The following is an 18,220-nucleotide window of genomic DNA, read 5'->3' on the forward strand; positions in this document are numbered from 1 at the left end:
CCCTTTTGTCCTATTTGTTACTCATTTGTTGAGTCTAGTACACCACAGGAGGAAGGAGAACAGCCTGCTCTGTAGAGAGGAGACTGGCTCCTGACCACCTCAGCAAGTAGACCTAGCTCCACCTTCTAGATCCCCTATCCATCCCTGTACCGGCAACAGAAAGTGGGGAGGAGCCACTGGTCCCCAAGCCTGGGAGGCTCAGAGTCACCACAACCAAGAGGAAGAGGTATAGACTACCAGTGATTGGAACTCCCTTCTGAAGGAGATGGGAGGATAGAATTAGAATTCAAAACAATCTTGACAAACTAGAGAATTGGTCTGAAATTAACAAAATGAAATTCAGTTAAGACAGGTACAAAGTACTGCACTAAAGAAAGAAAAATCAAATGCACAATTACAAAATGGGGAATAACTGGGTAGGCAGTATTACTGCTGAAAAGGATCAGGGGATTAGTGTCCAATTCTGAGCACCACACTAGGAAAGATGTGGACAAATTGGAGAGAGTCCAGGGGAGAGCAACAAAAATGATAAAGAGTGCAGAAAAATTGACTTCTGAGGAAAGGTTAAAAAAACTGGGCATGTTTAGTCTTGAAAAAAGACTGTGGGGAGCGGATGGATCTTCAAATAGGTTCAAGGCTGTTCTAAAGAGGATGGCAATCAATTGTTCTCCATGTCCACTGAAGGTAGAACAAGAAGTAATGGGCTTATACTGCAGAAAGGGAGATGTAGGTTAGATATTAGGAACAACTTTCTAACTATAAGGGTAGTTAAGCTTTGTGGGCTTAAGTTTTGCAGGGAGGTTTTGAGAGGTTTTTCAGAACAGGTTGGACAAACAGAGATGGTCTAGGTTTAGCTGTCCTGCCTTAGTGCAGGGGGCTGAACTGAACGATTTCTCGAGGTCCCTTCCAGCCCTACATTTCTACTATTTTATGAAATTAGGTCCTGACCTTGCAATTGATTCCATACAGGCAGACCATTTTGCTTGTGTGGAGTCCTATTGATTTTGTGTAGTTCTCTTTGCAGAATCAGGGCCTTGAATTTTAAATTCTTTAGAGTACAGGCATGTGTGTCTGCACAGCAGCTACCGCAATTGCAATGTGATCTTCACTGGGGCCTCTGGGCACAACAAGAGATTAAATCATCATGATCTATGTTTATCTCACTAAATTGTAAGATCTTGATGGGGAAGGTCTGTGTCTTTTTTAAAAAGTCTAGTCAAGAAGTTTTTTGGGGAAAGGGGGAAGCATAAGCCTCAGCTTCCTCCAGGCCCCGGGGGTGCTCAACCCCCCCTGCTCCGTCCAGGTCCCAACCCCACCCACCACGTACCCCCAAACCCTCCACCCCATCCCATGTCTTCCCACCCCCGCTCCACCTCAGACCCCGCCCACACCCCTTCTCCCAACTCTCCGCCTCTTCCCGCCCAGTTCTGCCCCCTCCCCTGAGCATGCCCCATTCCCGCTCCTCCCCCTTCCTCCCAGAGCCTCCTGAACACCGCAAAACAGCTGACTGCAGCAGGCGGTAGGCAGTAGAAGGGAGGGGGAGGAGATGATTGGTACGGCCTCCGGCAGGCAGGAGGCACTGGCTGGGGGGGAAGTAGGGGAGCTGGCAGCCAGTGGGTGCTAAGCACCCGCTAATTTTTTTCCATGGGTGCTCCAGCCCTGGAGTGCCCATGGAGTCGGCGCCCATGAGGCCCATGAGGGGAAAGATAGGGAAACCAAAAGAAATGGTTCATGATAAGAATGCTGTAGAAACCTTTAGCAAGGGGATCTCTGAAACTAATGGTTGGGAATGGCTGTTAGTCTGCTAATATACTTGCTGCAAGATCAGCTAGGGCCAACTCCCAAGGCCAAAGACGCCAAAAAAATAGACCTTTTTGGCAGGAGGGTGTACTCAACTGGTGTCGTCCAGCTCAGGATCACAAACCAGCAAGTGCTCCTGAGCCGGTATGATTTCAACTCCTGGAGCGCAATGGCAAAATTCAAGGAGCTTTTGCTGCAGGAGTCTAGGGGTGAGTTCTTGGCCCTAGTTGAAGAGGGGAAATTGGTGGCAAAGGCATCCCTCCAGCCAGCTTTGGACACAGTAAACTCTGCAGCCTGATCCATGGCTTTGGCTATGGTTATGTCAAGAAGTTCGTGGCTTCAGTCCTCAGGTTGCCCTATGAGTTGCAGCAGACAGTGCAGGACCCTCTGCTTGAAGGCAAGTTACTCTTTTCGGAACAAACAGACTTCAAGCTGCATAGTCTGAAAGACTCTACAGCCACCCTGAAATCTCTGGGGTTGCATACACCAGCTCCCACCAGGAATTACCATCAGCCCCAACCATTGGCCTGCTTTTATCCGCCAGAGCAGAGACAAGACTATAGCAGGAGGAGTGGAGGCTATAAGAGGAGGCTTTTGTCCCAGTCCTCATCTGTCCCAGTGCCTGCCCCTCCGAGACAATCAGTGGGGTCTAAGCAAGCCTTTTGATGGGCCTCTCAGGGACGATGTACCAGGACAATATGTGGATCCAATTTTCCCTATTTTTGTTGACCAGTTGTCCCACTTCTATCGCGCATGGATCCATACCCTTCCTGTTCCTCTTCAGGGACCCTTTTCTTGAGCAACTTCTAGCCCAAGAGGTGCAAGTTGCTCCTAAGGGCGAGAGCAATGGAAGAGGTTCCACTAGAGTGAAAGGATTGGGGGTCCTAATCCCGAAGGCCAATGGCGATCTCAGACCGATCTCGGACCTACGAAACCTCAACAGATTCATGAAGAAACTGATGTTCCACATGGTCTCCTTGCCCTCCATTATCCCGTCTCTGGACCTAGAGGACTGGTACACTGCCCTCGACTTGAAGGATGCATATTTTCATATTGCAGTATTTCAGGGACACAAAAGGTTCCTATGATTCATTGTGAACCACATGCACTATCAATTTACTGTGCTCCCATTCAGCCTGTCAGTAGCCCCTCAAGTGTTCACAAAGTGCATGGCAGTCATTGCAGTCTTCCTTGGGAGAAAAGGGGTTCAGGTCTACCCCTACCTCGACAACTGGCTGATCAAAAGTCAATCCAAGGCCCAGGTGGAGGCAGATGTGGAGATAATACAGTCAACCTTCCAGGACCTGGAGCGGTTGATAAAAATGCAGAAATCTACCTTTTCCCCAGTTCAAAGGATAGAATTGGGACAGTCCTCAACTTGACCTAGTCCAGAGCCTTTCTCTCGAAAACTTGTTCAGAGCACTTGGGGTGCTCAGAGAGAGCCTGAGGAATCACCCCATCACCACAGCAAGAAACTGCTTAAAGCTCCTAGGGCATAGAGCGTCATGCACCTATTTGGTATAACATGCGAGATTATGGCTCAGACCTCTACAGCCTCGGCTGGCATCGACATATGCACTGGGCTGACACCATTTGGACAGGGTGGTATCACTTCCTCTGTCCGTGATTGCAACTCTTCTTTGGTGGCTGGACCCACAGACAGTATGTGCAGGAATCCCACTCTCAAGGTCCCAATCAAAGTCTCTCATTACAGATGCACCAGCAATGGGATGGGGGGCTCATTTGGGGACCTACAGAACTCAGGGCCTCTGGTCCCCGAAGGACCTCTCATTACACATCAATGTGAGGGAACTGAGGGCAGTGCACCTAGCTTGCCAGGTGTTCCAAACCCATTTGGAGGGCAACAGCATGTCGGTCCTTACAGACAACACGACAGCAGGGCAGAGAACACTCCTCTCCCCTATGCCAGAAGCTCTTCGACTGTGGGAATTCAGCATAGCCCACTTGATTCACCTCGAAGTCTCCTACTTTCCAGGCTCAAATAAGTTAGTGGATCACCTCAGCAGATCCTTTCCCAACTATCACGAATGGTCCATTTGCCCAGATCGTGAGCACCATTTCCCAGAGGTGGGGAACTCCGCAGGTAGACCTGTTTGTGACAAAACACAACAGGAAGTGTTTTCAGTTCTGCTACTTCCTTGCCACAGCCTGGTCTCACTCACAGACACCTTTCTCCTCCCTTGGACAGACCATCTCTTGTATGCGTTCCCTCCCATCCCTCTCATACAGAATTTTGCTGAAGGTCAAAAGGGACAGGACGCGTCCTATCCTGATAGCCCCGGCCATGTCAGCACTGATTCACCACCCTCCTAGATCTCTTGGTGGACACGCCAATCAGCCTGCCCCTGTTCCTGGGCCTGATCTCTCAGGACCACGGCTGTGTATGTAATCTGAACCTCGAGTCTGGAAGCTCCATGGCTGAATCCTGCAGAACTGCCATGCTCTGGGCCAGTTTGCGAGGTGCTTTTTGGGAGCAGGGAACTGTCCACTAGAACCACTTACCTGGCAAATTTCAGAGTAACAGCCGTGTTAGTCTGTATTCGCAAAAAGAAAAGGAGTACTTGTGGCACCTTAGAGACTAACCAATTTATTAGAGCATAAGCTTTCGTGAGCTACAGCTCACTTCATCAGATGCATATCGTGGAACCTGCAGCAGACTTTATATATACACAGAGAATATGAACCAATACCTCCTCCCACCCCACTGTCCTGCTGGTAATAGCTTATCTAAAGTGATCATCAGGTGGGCCATTTCCAGCACAAATCCAGGTTTTCTCACCCTCCACCCCCCCACACAAATTCACTCTCCTGCTGGTGATAGCCCATCCAAAGTGACAACTCTTTACACAATGTGCATGACAATCAAGTTGGGCTATTTCCTGCACAAATCCAGGTTTTCTCACATCCCCCCCACCCCCATACACACACAAACTCACTCTCCTGCTGGTAATAGCTCATCCAAACTGACCACTCTTCAAGTTTAAATCCAAGTTAAACCAGAACATCTGGGTGGGGGGTAGGAAAAAACAAGAGGAAACAGGCTACCTTGCATAATGACTTAGCCACTCCAAGTCTCTATTTAAGCCTAAATTAATAGTATCCAATTTGCAAATGAATTCCAATTCAGCAGTTTCTCGCTGGAGTCTGGATTTGAAGTTTTTTTGTTTTAAGATAGCGACCTTCATGTCTGTGATTGCGTGACCAGAGAGATTGAAGTTTATGAATGTTATAATTCTTGACATCTGATTTGTGTCCATTTATTCTTTTACGTAGAGACTGTCCAGTTTGACCAATGTACATGGCAGAGGGGCATTGCTGGCACATGATGGCATATATCACATTGGTGGATGTGCAGGTGAACGAGCCTCTGATAGTGTGGCTGATGTTATTAGGCCCTATGATGGTGTCCCCTGAATAGATATGTGGGCACAATTGGCAACGGGCTTTGTTGCAAGGATAAGTTCCTGGGTTAGTGGTTCTGTTGTGTGGTATGTGGTTGTTGGTGAGTATTTGCTTCAGGTTGCGGGGCTGTCTGTAGGCAAGGACTGGCCTGTCTCCCAAGATTTGTGAGAGTATTGGGTCATCCTTTAGGATAGGTTGTAGATCCTTAATAATGCGTTGGAGGGGTTTTAGTTGGGGGCTGAAGGTGACGGCTAGTGGCGTTCTGTTATTTTCTTTGTTAGGCCTGTCCTGTAGTAGGTAACTTCTGGGAACTCTTCTGGCTCTATCAATCTGTTTCTTTACTTCTGCAGGTGGGTATTGTAGTTGTAAGAAAGCTTGACAGAGATCTTGTAGGTGTTTGTCTCTGTCTGAGGGGTTGGAGCAAATGCGGTTGTATCGCAGAGCTTGGCTGTAGACGATGGATCGTGTGGTGTGGTCAGGGTGAAAGCTGGAGGCATGCAGGTAGGAATAGCGGTCAGTAGGTTTCCGGTATAGGGTGGTGTTTATGTGACCATTGTTTATTAGCACTGTAGTGTCCAGGAAGTGGATCTCTTGTGTGGACTGGACCAGGCTGAGGTTGGTGGTGGGATGGAAATTGTTGAAATCATGGTGGAATTCCTCAAGGGCTTCTTTTCCATGGGTCCAGATGATGAAGATGTCATCAATATAGCGCAAGTAGAGTAGGGGCTTTAGGGGACGAGAGCTGAGGAAGCGTTGTTCTAAATCAGCCATAAAAATGTTGGCATACTGTGGGGCCATGCCAAAGTGGAAGAGATTCTCCATCTGTTCAGTGCAAAAGGGGTTTTGCCTGCTCAGTCAACACTGCCTTTCATTATAGATTATCTACTCCACTTGAAACAGCAAGGCCTAACAGTATCATATATTAGGGTCCATCTAGCTGCAATCTCAGCCTTTCACCCATGGATGAACAGGCAGTTAGTTTTCTCAAACTCTATCTTTAATCGTTTTCTTAAGGGATTGGAGCAGCTATACCCCTAGGTACACAAGCCACTCCCTCCCTGGACCTCAGCTTGGTGCTGGCAATCTAACAGGACCCCCATTTGAACCACTGGCAACGTTCTCTCTGCTCTACCTGTCCTGAAAGGTGGCCTTCCTAGTCACCATTACTTCTGCCAGAAAGGTCTCAGAGAGCAGAGCTCTTACTTCAGAACCACCACACACAGTCATCTTCAAGGACAAAGTTCAGCTGCAGCCACACTTGGACTTCCTGCCAAAGGTGGTCTCACAATTCCTTAGTAACCAGGATATCTTCCTACTTGTCTTCTATCCAAAGCCACATACTAAAAGGGAGGAACAGAGACTCCAGCTAGGTGTTATGTGTACACTAACCTTTTCCATAGAAAGGACTAAACCTTTTCGGAAGTCCACTCAGCTTTTCATAGCCATTGCAGTCAGAATGAATGTCATCCAGTCTCAGACCAGAGAATTTAGTTGTGGATCACTGTCTGTATCTGCACATGGTATGACCTAGTGAAGTCCTGGCTCCTCCACTGACAGCCTATTCTCCAAGAACTCAAGCATCAGTAGCAACGTCCATGGTGCAAGTCCCAGTTCAGGACATTTATAGAGCAGCAACATGGTCATCAGTCCCCGCTTTCGCGTCCCACTATGTCATCACCCAGCAAGCTAGAGATGATGTGGGTTTCGGCCAAGCGGTGTTACAATCAGTGTGCCAATAAACTCCAAACCCTCCACCTGTGTAACTGTTTGGGAGTCACCTACACTGGAATCGACATGAGCAAGCACTCAAGGAAGAAAAAACAGTTACTAACCGTCCGTAACTGTTGTTCTTCGAGATGTGCTGCTCATGTCCATTCCACCCCACTTCGCCTGCCCCTCTGTCCAAGTTAGCCAGCAAGAAGGAACTGAGAGGCAGCGGGGCCCTATAAATAGGCACTATGAAGGAGTGGCTCCAGAGGGCACCAGAGCCGACCCCATAGATACCCTGGGGGAAAAACTTTCTGGCAGCAGTGCTCGGGATGAGCACACACCTACATTGGAATGGACACGAGCAACACATCTTGAAGAACAGTTATGGAAAGTTAGTAACTGACGTTTTTTAAAAGAAATTTGCTCACTATGCATGATTCCAAGCTCTCACTTTTGTGACTTTTATCTTGTTGCATGTTTGCTTCTTAATATGAAGTAGGTATTTAACTACAGGTGTTAATTCTTGCTGGGGTTCGCCCCAAGATCATTGTGAAAACAAACATTTTTAAATTTGCGCAGGGGTGGGTAAAGTTAGCAACAGCACACAATTTATGCCCAAACTAGTAAACATCATTTACTAAATAAAAGGTAAAGAGACAGTTGCACACAATCTTATATAATCATCCCAATATTAAAAATAACATTTGTTTTTGTTTATACTTGTATTGCATTGTATTTTCAACCACTAATATAAAAAAATTTTTTACAAAAAAACAGTGGGGAAAAAAGTGCCTGTTTCTAGAACGAAAAAATTCATCTAGACTTACTTATTTCTTCCTTCTCCCCTTCTCTGAAAATAAATAAATTCAAAATATTTGAAAATAAATTCAAATATATGACACATGTGAAAAGTATTCAACCTTTTTGATGGCAGTTTTATCGTTTAAATAATCACTGTTTTCCTGAAGGTCCAAAGTACTTGATTTTGACATTTATAAACTTTCTATGCATTATACAGCTTTATGCTAAATTATAGTATTGAAAAGAACATCTAGCTATTGTATTCTAATAAGTTTGAAATAAAATGCAAAAATACACAAATCAAAATATAATGGTTTACCTAATGTTAATTGTGGAGGGTTAGGATCAAGGACATATTCTTTTTCTGGATCTTCCTTTTTTGTGTGGAGAATGCTCTTTTTTCTTAGTCCAGTATCTACTACTGCTCTGACCATCTCTTTGTTCACAGGTTTGTAAATGTTCTTTTTATTCCTTAACTTTGACTTAAAAGGATCTGCTAATGAAAGATCCTGCAGCTGAAGGTTATGTAAAATATGATCTTGTAAAGCAACTGCAGTAACAGCTAAAATATCTCGTTTGGAGGAACTGCCCTAAAAAAATCCAAAATTATTAATATAAATGACTTGTATATGTATACATTATGTACAGTATATTAAAAAAGAAAAGTTCAGCCCTTAGCCAATGATGTTTTAATTTAACAAAGGTTTTTATACATATACAACTTCCATGCTTGAAGTCTTACTAATGTACAATTACCATAATATGAAATTTAAGATTGATGTTACTGACACATCCTAACCTTAACTTATAAAGTCAAAAGAAACATTTGATTTATGGTTTATATTAAATAAAATAGCAGTAATTTTTAACTTTTAATTACTGAACCCATAATTATTATATGCAATAAACTCATTATGAACTATAAAAGTTGGACATGCCTAAACATATTTTGCCTCAGTATAATTAAACACAATCCCAAGGCTAATCTTGCCTTTCATAGCCCTGAACATAAACAAATACTTGTAAGTATATATTACTTTTAACACACTAAATGGGCCTATCTATATTCATTTCAATTTTTTGTAATGCTCACTTCTTTTAGCATAAAATATGACCTGTGCACCTTGTAATTGTTTTTAGAATTATGGACTGAAGTCACTGATGAACTACTTGTCTTCAAAACAGAATAATGATGTTCCATTGACAGCGACAATTGACAGCATATTTTGTAATATCTTGTAGTTCTAAAACCAAAAATACAAAAGAATTAGTAACTTTTTGATCAACAGAAATACCCTCATTAATTTTGTACACTTCCACAGTACTGTCAATGTTCACTATTTTCTACACCTGTGGACAACAAGAGGTTAGCACAACACACAATGGTGCTGAAAAAATTAGCTCCATGTAAAACAAAAGTAGATTGTGACCCCGCTCCCCCCACAAACTCCAATGTAGTACATATGCTGTATACAGTATATTTTTGTATAGGAGCTCATGGATCCGTCCTGCAATCCTGCCTTTATATCAGCTTTTAGATTATTTGTATTGTGTTGGCACCTAACAGCCCCAGTCATGGACCAGGACCCCATTAAGATAAGCACTGTACAAACACACACACATACACATCCTGTTCCAAAGCATTTATAATCTAAGCTGTGACCTCTCTTGGTTCTCCCTGTTCTCTGGAAGCTATTTCAACATCTGTTGGTCGATCATCCTCCTCCCATCCCCCCTTCCCAGTTTGGGTACCTTAGGTCTCTGTTCTGAGCCTTCTCCTCTTGTCCCTATCCTTGGCTGAATTCATCTGCTCACTTGAGTTGAATTCTCTCTCTTTTCTGATAACTTTCGGGTATACTTCTCCACTCCTGACCTGTACTCTGTGCTTCGACATGGGGTTGCCAACCCTCCCAGTTTCATTGGGAGTCTCCTGGAATCGGGCTCTATCTCCTCAAGGCTACTCAAGCCAAACTGGAAGATTTTAGGCTGCTAAAAGCCCAGCAGCACAGTGGGGCTAAGGCAGGCTCTCTGCCTGCCCTGGCTCCATGCCGCTCCCAGAGCGGCTGGCACGTCCCTGTGGCCTGGGGGGGTCCTCCATGTGCTGACCCCACCCCCAGTGCCAACTCCACAACTTCCATTAGCTGGGAACTGTGGCCACTGGGAGCTGTGGGGGAGTGCCTGCAAGTAGGGGCAGCGTGCGGAGCCCCCTGGCCCCACCAGGGGCTGCAGGGATGTGCTGGCCGATTCTGGGAGTGGCGAGGGGCCAGGGCAGGCAGGGAGCCTTCCTTAGCCCCGCTGCACTGCTGACTGGGAGCCACTCGAGGTAAGTGACGCCTAGCCAGAGCCCGCACCCCAACCTTCTGCCCCAGCCCTAAGCCCCCTCCGAGAGCCAGCACCCCACACCCCACCTGCACCCCAACCCCCTGCCCAGAGCCCCCTTCTGCACCCAAACTCCCTCCCAGAGCTTGCACACCGCACCCCAACCAGCTGCTTCAGGCTAAGCCCAGAGCCCCCTCCCACACTCCGAATGCTCGGCCCCAACCCGGAGCCCACACCCCAACCCCCTGCCTGGTAAGAATGAGTGAGGGTGAGGGAGAGCAAGCGATGGAGGGAGCAGGGATGGAGTGAGCGAGGCAGGGCCTCGGAGAAGGGGCGGGGCCTTGAGGCAGAGGGCGGGGCAAGGGTGTTTGGGTATGTGTGATTAGACAGTTGGCAACTCTACTTTGATATCATATTTTGCTACCTCCCTGACTGCCTATATTGGATTGTTTATTGTCATCTTAAACTCAACATGGCCAAATCTAAGCTCATAATCTTTCATCCCAAACCTCCACTACTTCCAATCTTCTTTACCGTTAATGATGCCACTATCCTCTGTCATGCAGGCCTGTAGTAATTAATTTGGGATGTCTTTGACTTCTCCCTTTCCGTCTCGCCCCACATCAAGACTATGGTCAACTCATGTTGCCTTTTTCCTCCTCTATTCAAAATCTGGCCTTTCATTTCCACCCCAAATAGAAAAACGTCCAAATTCCTTGTCCCTACCCATATCATCTCCCACTTTCATTACTGCAATCTCCTTCTCCCCGGTCTTCTTCATACTAGCCTTATGGTTCCATCCCATCCAAAAAAGGTATTGCCAAAGGCTACCTTCTTATCCATGACTATAACTAGACACCATTTACTCACTGTGCTGGTGTGCATCTAATTAAAACTTCTTGTCCTTGACTTCAAGGCTGTATGTGGCACAACCCCTGCCTGAATCTTGGACCTGGATGTGTCTGTGTTGCTCCCCACCACTCTTTCTGCTCACTAATGACTACACCTTCAATACCCTTTTTGCAAAAAGAAAAGGAGTACTTGTGGCACCTTAGAGACTAACCAATTTATTTGAGCATAAGCTTTCATGAGCTACAGCTCACTTCATCGGATGCATACTGTGGAAAGTACAGAAGACATTTTTATACACACAAACCATGAAAAAATGGGTGATTATCACTACAAAAGGTTTTCTCTCCCCCCACCCCACTCTCCTGCTGGTAATAGCTTATCTAAAGTAATCACTCTCCTTACAATGTGTATGATAATCAAGGTCCTTGATCATTTGGAGGTGATGGTAGGTTGGGGAAAATAACCAGAAGACATGACTGTGGTTCTATTCTCCTTCAACGAGGTTGTGCATCCGTCTTTGATTACCAGAGTTTATCACATGGAGTTCTGGATAGTATCAGTGGCTAGGATTGCTTTCCTCCATTTATGTTTGGCCAAAAGAGCCAATTTCATTTGCAGACCATTTCAAATGAAAACCTGGCTGTTGTCATCCATGGCTTTGTCACTTCAGAATTAGACTATTACGATGTATTCTATGTAGACAACATCCATAAGCTTATTCAGAAACTTTAAATGGCATAGAATACAGCCATCTTTTTAATGAGTGAACAATTTCACAAGGAGCACTTTACACTTGTGTGCTAGGGCCCTACCAAATTCATGGTCCATTTAAGTCAATTTCATGGTCATAGGATTTTTAAAATAGTAAATTTCATGATTTCAGCTATTTAAATCTGAAATTTCATTGTGTTGTAATTGTAGGGTTCCTGACCCAAAAAGGAGTTGGGGTGGGGGTTGCAGAGCTATTCTAGAAGGGAGCTGCAGTACTGCTACCCTTACTTCTGCGCTGCTGCTGCTGGCAGTGGTGCTGGGCAGCTGAAGAGTGGTGGCTGCTCGCCAGGAACCCAGCTCTGAAGGCAGTGCTGCCACCAGCAGCAGCGCAGAAGTAAGGATGGCATGGTATGGCATTGTCACCCTCACTTCTGCACTGCTGCCTGTAGACTGGGCCCTGAGTTAGCAGCCACCACTCTCTGGCCACCCTGCTTTGAAGGCAGCAGCACAGAAGTAAGGGTGGCATGGCATGGTATTGCCACCATTACTTCTACGCTGCTGCTTGTGGGGCACCACCTTCAGAGCTGGGCACTCAGCCAACAGCCGCTGTTCTCCAGCCACCCAGCTCTGAAGGTAGTGTAGAGGTAAGGGTGGCAAGATGCTGGTCTCCCTGTGAAATCTGTATAGTATAGGGTAAAAGCACACAGAAAAACAGATTTCACAGGGGGAGACCAGATTTCACGGTTCATTTCATGGCCATGAATTTGGTAAGGTCCTATTCACGATCTCCCACGCTGTTGCTCGGCTTCTGAGTTGAATTTAAAGCACAGACTATATAGTAATAATAATTTCCCCTGCTCTTTATTATGGAATGAAAGCTGTCCCAATATTTAAAGTGACATGGGTCAGATTTTCACAATAATTTAAACTTTGAAAAACTATCTTTTATTAATTAAAAAACCAACAGATTTTTTGTTTTAATTGTAGTGGAAACTGTTGAAACAAACAAACCATACTCTAAACACTCCCTTGCCTTAAAGAAAAGGAGTACTTGTGGCACCTTAGAGACTAACCAATTTATTTGAGCATAAGCTTTCGTGAGCTACAGCTCACTTCATCGGATGCATACTGTGGAAAGTATAGAAGATCTTTTTATACACACAAAGCATGAAAAAATGGGTGTTTACCACTACAAAAGGTTTTCTCTCCCCCCCCCACCCCACTCTCCTGCTGGTAATAGCTTATCTAAAGTGATCACTCTCCTTACAATGTGTATGATAATCAAGGTGGGCCATTTCCAGCACAAATCCAGGGTTTAACAACAACGTCTGAGGAACAGTGGGGGAAGCGGGGGGGGGGGGGGGGGGGTTGGAAAAAACAAGGGGAAATAGGTTACCTTGCATAATGACTTAGCCACTCCCAGTCTCTATTCAAGCCTAAGTTAATTGTATCCAATTTGCAAATGAATTGCAATTCAACAGTCTCTCGCTGGAGTCTGGTTTTGAAGTTTTTTTGTTGTAATATCGCAACTTTCATGTCTGTAATCGCGTGACCAGAGAGATTGAAGTGTTCTCCGACTGGTTTATGAATGTTATAATTCTTGACATCTGATTTGTGTCCATTTAGTCTTTTACGTAGAGACTATCCAGTTTGACCAATGTACATGGCAGAGGGGCATTGCTGGCACATGATGGCATATATCACATTGGTGGGTGTGCAGGTGAACGAGCCTCTGATAGTGTGGCTGATGTTATTAGACACTGTGATGGTGTCCCCTGAATAGATATGTGGGCACAGTTGGCAACGGGCTTTGTTGCAAGGATAAGTTCCTGGGTTAGTGGTTCTGTTGTGTGGTATGTGGTTGCTGTTGAGTATTTGCTTCAGGTTGGGGGGCTGTCTGTAGGCAAGGACTGACATGTCTCCCAAGATTTGTCAGAGTGTTGGGTCATCCTTCAGGATATACAATACCAGGATAGGTTGTAGATCCTTAATAATGCGTTGAAGGGGTTTTAGTTGGGGACTGAAGGTGACGGCTAGTGGCGTCCTGTTATTTTCTTTGTTAGGCCTGTCCTGTAGTAGGTGACTTCTGGGAACTCTTCTGGCTCTATCAATCTATTTCTTCACTTCCACAGGTGGGTATTGTAGTTGTAAGAACGCTTGATAGAGATCTTGTAGGTGTTTGTCTCTGTCTGAGGGCAGAGCAAATGCGGTTGTATCGCAGAGCTTGGCTGTAGACAATGGATTGTGTGGTGTGGTCAGGGTGAAAGCTGGAGGCATGTAGGTAGGAATAGCGGTCAGTAGGTTTCCGGTATAGGGTGGTGTTTATGCGACCATCGTTTATTAGCACTGTAGTGTCCAGGAAGTGGATCTCTTGTGTGGACTGGTCCAGGCTGAGGTTGATGGTGGGATGGAAATTGTTGAAATCATGGTGGAATTCCTCAAGGGCTTCTCTTCCATGGGTCCAGATGATGAAGATGTCATCAATATAGCGCAAGTAGAGTAGGGGCGTTAGGGGACAAGAGCTGAGGAAGCGTTGTTCTAAGTCAGCCATAAAAATGTTGGCATATTGTGGGGCCATGCGGGTACCCATAGCAGAGCCACTGATCTGAAGGTATACATTGTCCCCAAATGTAAAATAGTTATGGGTAAGGACAAAGTCACAAAGTTCAGCCACCAGGTTAGCCGTGACATTATTGGGGATAGTGTTCCTGACAGCTTGTAGTCCATCTTTGTGGGGAATGTTGGTGTAGAGGGCTTCTACATCCATAGTGGTCAGGATGTGTTATCAGGAAGATCACCGATGGATTGTAGTTTCCTCAGGAAGTCAGTGGTGTCTCGAAGGTAGCTGGGAGTGCTGGTAGCATAGGGCCTGAGGAGGGAGTCCACATACCCAGACAATCCTGCTGTCAGGGTGCCAATGCCTGAGATGATGGGGCGCCCAGGATTTCCAGGTTTATGGATCTTGGGTAGTAGATAGAATATCCCAGGTCGGAGTTCCAGGGGTGTGTCTGTGCGGATTTGATCTTGTGCTTTTTCAGGGAGTTTCTTGAGCAAATGCTGTAGTTTCTTTTGGTAACTCTCAGTGGGATCAGAGGCTTGTAGAAAGTGGTTTTGGAGAGCTGCCGAGCAGTCTCTTGTTCATATTCCGACCTATTCATGAACCAGTCGGAGAACACTTCAATCTCTCTGGTCACACGATTACAGACATGAAAGTTGCAATATTACAACAAAAAAACTTCAAAACCAGACTCCAGCGAGAGACTGTTGAATTGGAATTCATTTGCAAATTGGATACAATTAACTTAGGCTTGAATAGAGACTGGGAGTGGCTAAGTCATTATGCAAGGTAACCTATTTCCCCTTGTTTTTTCCTACCTCCCCCCCCCCCCCCCCGACGTTGTTGTTAAACCCTGGATTTGTGCTGGAAATGGCCCACCTTGATTATCATACACATTGTAAGGAGAGTGATCACTTTAGATAAGCTATTACCAGCAGGAGAGTGGGGTGGGGGGGGAGAGAAAACCTTTTGTAGTGGTAAACACCCATTTTTTCATGCTTTGTGTGTAGAAAAAGATCTTCTATACTTTCCACAGTATGCATCCGATGAAGTGAGCTGTAGCTCACGAAAGCTCATGCTCAAATAAATTGGTTAGTCTCTAAGGTGCCACAAGTACTCCTTTTCTTTTTGCGAATACAGACTAACACGGCTGTTACTCTGAAACTCCCTTGTCTTGTTTGTTGTTTAAACACTGCAGCATCTTCCAAGTACAAAGAGCACCTGAATGTGGAATAAACGAGAAGCTGACTATAAACAAAAGTGAATGATCTGGCTCATGCACATCCACTGATCAAGCTTGAGAGAAATAAACAAAAACAGGATAAGAAGTAAAGAATAAACTAGATTTAACAGAAAGTTTTCTATTAAGTCTCAGGTATTATGTATAACTTAGGGAAGGACATTAAACTACTGTTTTTTAACCTGATAATTGACCCTTAGAAAGCTAAAAGAAAAAGAGTACTTGTGGCACCTTAGAGACTAACCAATTTATTTGAGCATAAGCTTTCGTGAGCTATAGCTCACTTCATCGGATGCATACTGTGGAAACTGCAGAAGACATTATATACACAGAGACCATGAAACAATACCTCCTCCCATCCCACTCTCCTGCTGGTAATAGCTTATCTAAAGTGATCACTCTCCTTACAATGTGTATGATAATCAAGTTGGGCCATTTCCAGCACAAATCCAGGTTTTCTCACCCTCTGCCCCCCCCCCACAAACTCACTCTCCTGCTGGTAATAGCCCATCCAAAGTGACCACTCTCTTTACAATGTTTATAGCTAAGTCTTTCAAGAACTAATCCAATTCCCACTGGAAAAAAATTGGAAGATTTCCATCAACTTACTTGGGAGTTGTCTCAGTGAGATCATACAATTACCATCACAACTGGCACTCATTTTTGACAGGCTCAATAAAGAGACCAACAATCGCAAAGGTCATGGACAATGAACTACTCCTTCCTGGAGGTGGTCTCTTCAAGTTGAAGCCGAGTTATGCTTGTTGGAGCTTTTAGGGAAAGCCCCCACTAGTGCTGTACCTGTTTGGTGGACTGAAAGGATTTATTTTTTCAGAGATTAATTGACCTTCTGTTCCTCCTCTCAAAATATGATAAAACTATCTCTAACTAAAGACAGGTTTCAGAGTAGCAGCCGTGTTAGTCTGTATTCGCAAAAAGAAAAGGAGTACTTGTGGCACCTTAGAGACTAACCAATTTATTTGAGCATGAGCTTTCGTGAGCTACAGCTCACTTCATCGGAAGAATCTCTTATTGTAAAAACACGTTTTGAACTAAAAATATAATAAAAAATATAATAAAATCTATTTTAACTACTGCAACATTTTTAATTTCTAATTTTAAAAAGCGTACCAGACTGCAAAAATATCTCTTCTAATTGCTCTTTATAGATTCTCTGTGGTGCTATTCCAACCACTGATTTTTATGATAATCAATCATTTGAATTTCTATTGCACCTTCCATCCATCTGCCACAGAACTTTGCAATCATGAATGAGGCAGGTTAAATGTTGCTAACTATTCCCATTTTACAGAAACCACCTATTCACCCTGCCCTACCCCACCTCTTTCTTCTTCTCATCCTTAAACACATCAGATCCCATCACAGTAGCCCATCTTTGCACAAGTCTCCCTACTGCACATTGGTTCATGTCATGTGTCTCTCTAATTTATCAACACCCATCCTAACCATCCCCCAGAGAACCAGCCCTCCCTCCTCATCTACCTTTGTTTCCCCCCCCCCTCCAACATTCAGTATCTCTCCCTAAAAGTTCTCTGCTCCTGAATGCACCCAGCACCTCTCTCCTTACTGGCCCCTGTTCTCCCCAGCAGGCTCTTGTCCCCCCTCTCCCCCAGCACACATTGCCCCCCTTATTGGCTCCCTGCTTCCTCACCGCACTAATGGCCTCTGCTCCCCCATCACAGTGCCTCCTTACTAGCCCCTGCTTCCCCACAGAGTACTCCCCCTTACTGGCCCCTGCTTCCCCACAGAGTACTCCCCATTACTGGCCCCTGCTTCCCCACAGAGTACTCCCCCTTACTGGCCCCTGGTTCCCCCTCCCCACCCAATGGCTCCTGCTCTCCCCATCACACATTGCCCCCCCATTGGCCCCTGCTGCCTCACCCCCACCCAACCCATGGCCCCCGCTCCCCCATCACACACTCCAAGGGCCTCCCTGCCCCCATCACATTGCCCCCTCTTATTGGCTCCTGTGGTCCACCCCCGATACAAACACCCCCCCTGCCGGGGGACCCTGCAGCACCCCTGGGCTAGTCCCATGGAGACTGTTACTGTCTTTTTAACACCAACCTGCTCCTCGCACCACAGTCCGGATCCGGTTGCTTAGCAACACAACTCCCAAGCTTTATCACAGCACGCCCCCGCCCCCACGGCTGCGCGAGGCAGAAACCGAGGCGTATGCGTGCGTGCCGCGCAAGTGGGCGGGCGGAACGTCAACGAGCCCAGGGCGCACGCAGACCGGAAGTTCAAGTAGCGCGAGGGAGGAGTGCGGAATGCGGGCGTTAGGGCGTGAGGCTTTGCCTGTGGACGGGACAGCCCAGGCGCACCCAACGGTCGGTGTGTCCTCGTGCCCTTGGGTGCAGCTGCGCCTTTCGAACGCGCGTGGGAAGGGGAGGCGGAGCTCTCTGCCGGGCGGGCAGGGCTGGATAAAGCGGCGCGCGCCCTGCCTCTTTTGCTGAGCGTTGCGCTGCCCTCCCTCGCTCTGGCGGTGGCCCCCACTGGGAGAAGGGCAAGGCCTTATGCGGAGCCACCCTGGGCGTGAGAGGTTCCTTGGCCCTGGTCAGCCTGTTGCGACCACATGAGGGGCACTGATGAAAGCTGGGTGGGAAAAGGGGGAGGGGGGGAGTTTTCACAATTGTGTCCCATTTTTTGGTCAACATTTGAACTTTAAACAAAATTTAAATTAAAAAAACCCAAAAACCTCCTCTCCCCATTCCCCCCCCCCCACACACACACATTTTCTCTCTCGCTCTCAAACTTTCAAAGAGCGGTAGTTTGGCTGCAGTGCT

General features: G+C 46.1%; 1 protein-coding gene across 3 annotated transcripts in view; it reads right to left on the reverse strand.

Annotated features, from left to right (window-relative positions):
- The window catches only part of RNF32 (ring finger protein 32), a 68,678-nt gene extending 51,045 nt beyond the window's left edge, over window positions 1-17,633 (reverse strand). For 2 of the 3 annotated variants that reach the window (XM_084620666.1, XM_084620665.1), the window contains exons 1-4: window positions 17,502-17,629; window positions 16,023-16,226; window positions 8,858-8,978; window positions 8,054-8,324 (exon numbers count right to left, since the gene is read on the reverse strand). In XM_084620666.1, the coding sequence (XP_084476792.1) occupies window positions 8,054-8,324; window positions 8,858-8,935 (349 nt within the window). In that variant the 5' untranslated portion in view covers window positions 8,936-8,978; window positions 16,023-16,226; window positions 17,502-17,629. Of the gene's footprint in view, window positions 1-8,053; window positions 8,325-8,857; window positions 8,979-16,022; window positions 16,227-17,501 lie in introns of all 3 variants that reach the window. The other variant, XM_084620664.1, reaches the window with a different exon arrangement.
- Window positions 17,634-18,220: the final 587 nt, after the last annotated feature.

This window comes from Lepidochelys olivacea (genome assembly GCF_965140295.1).
Source record: "Lepidochelys olivacea isolate rLepOli2 genome assembly, chromosome: 2".
Classification (NCBI taxonomy): Eukaryota; Metazoa; Chordata; order Testudines; family Cheloniidae; genus Lepidochelys; species Lepidochelys olivacea.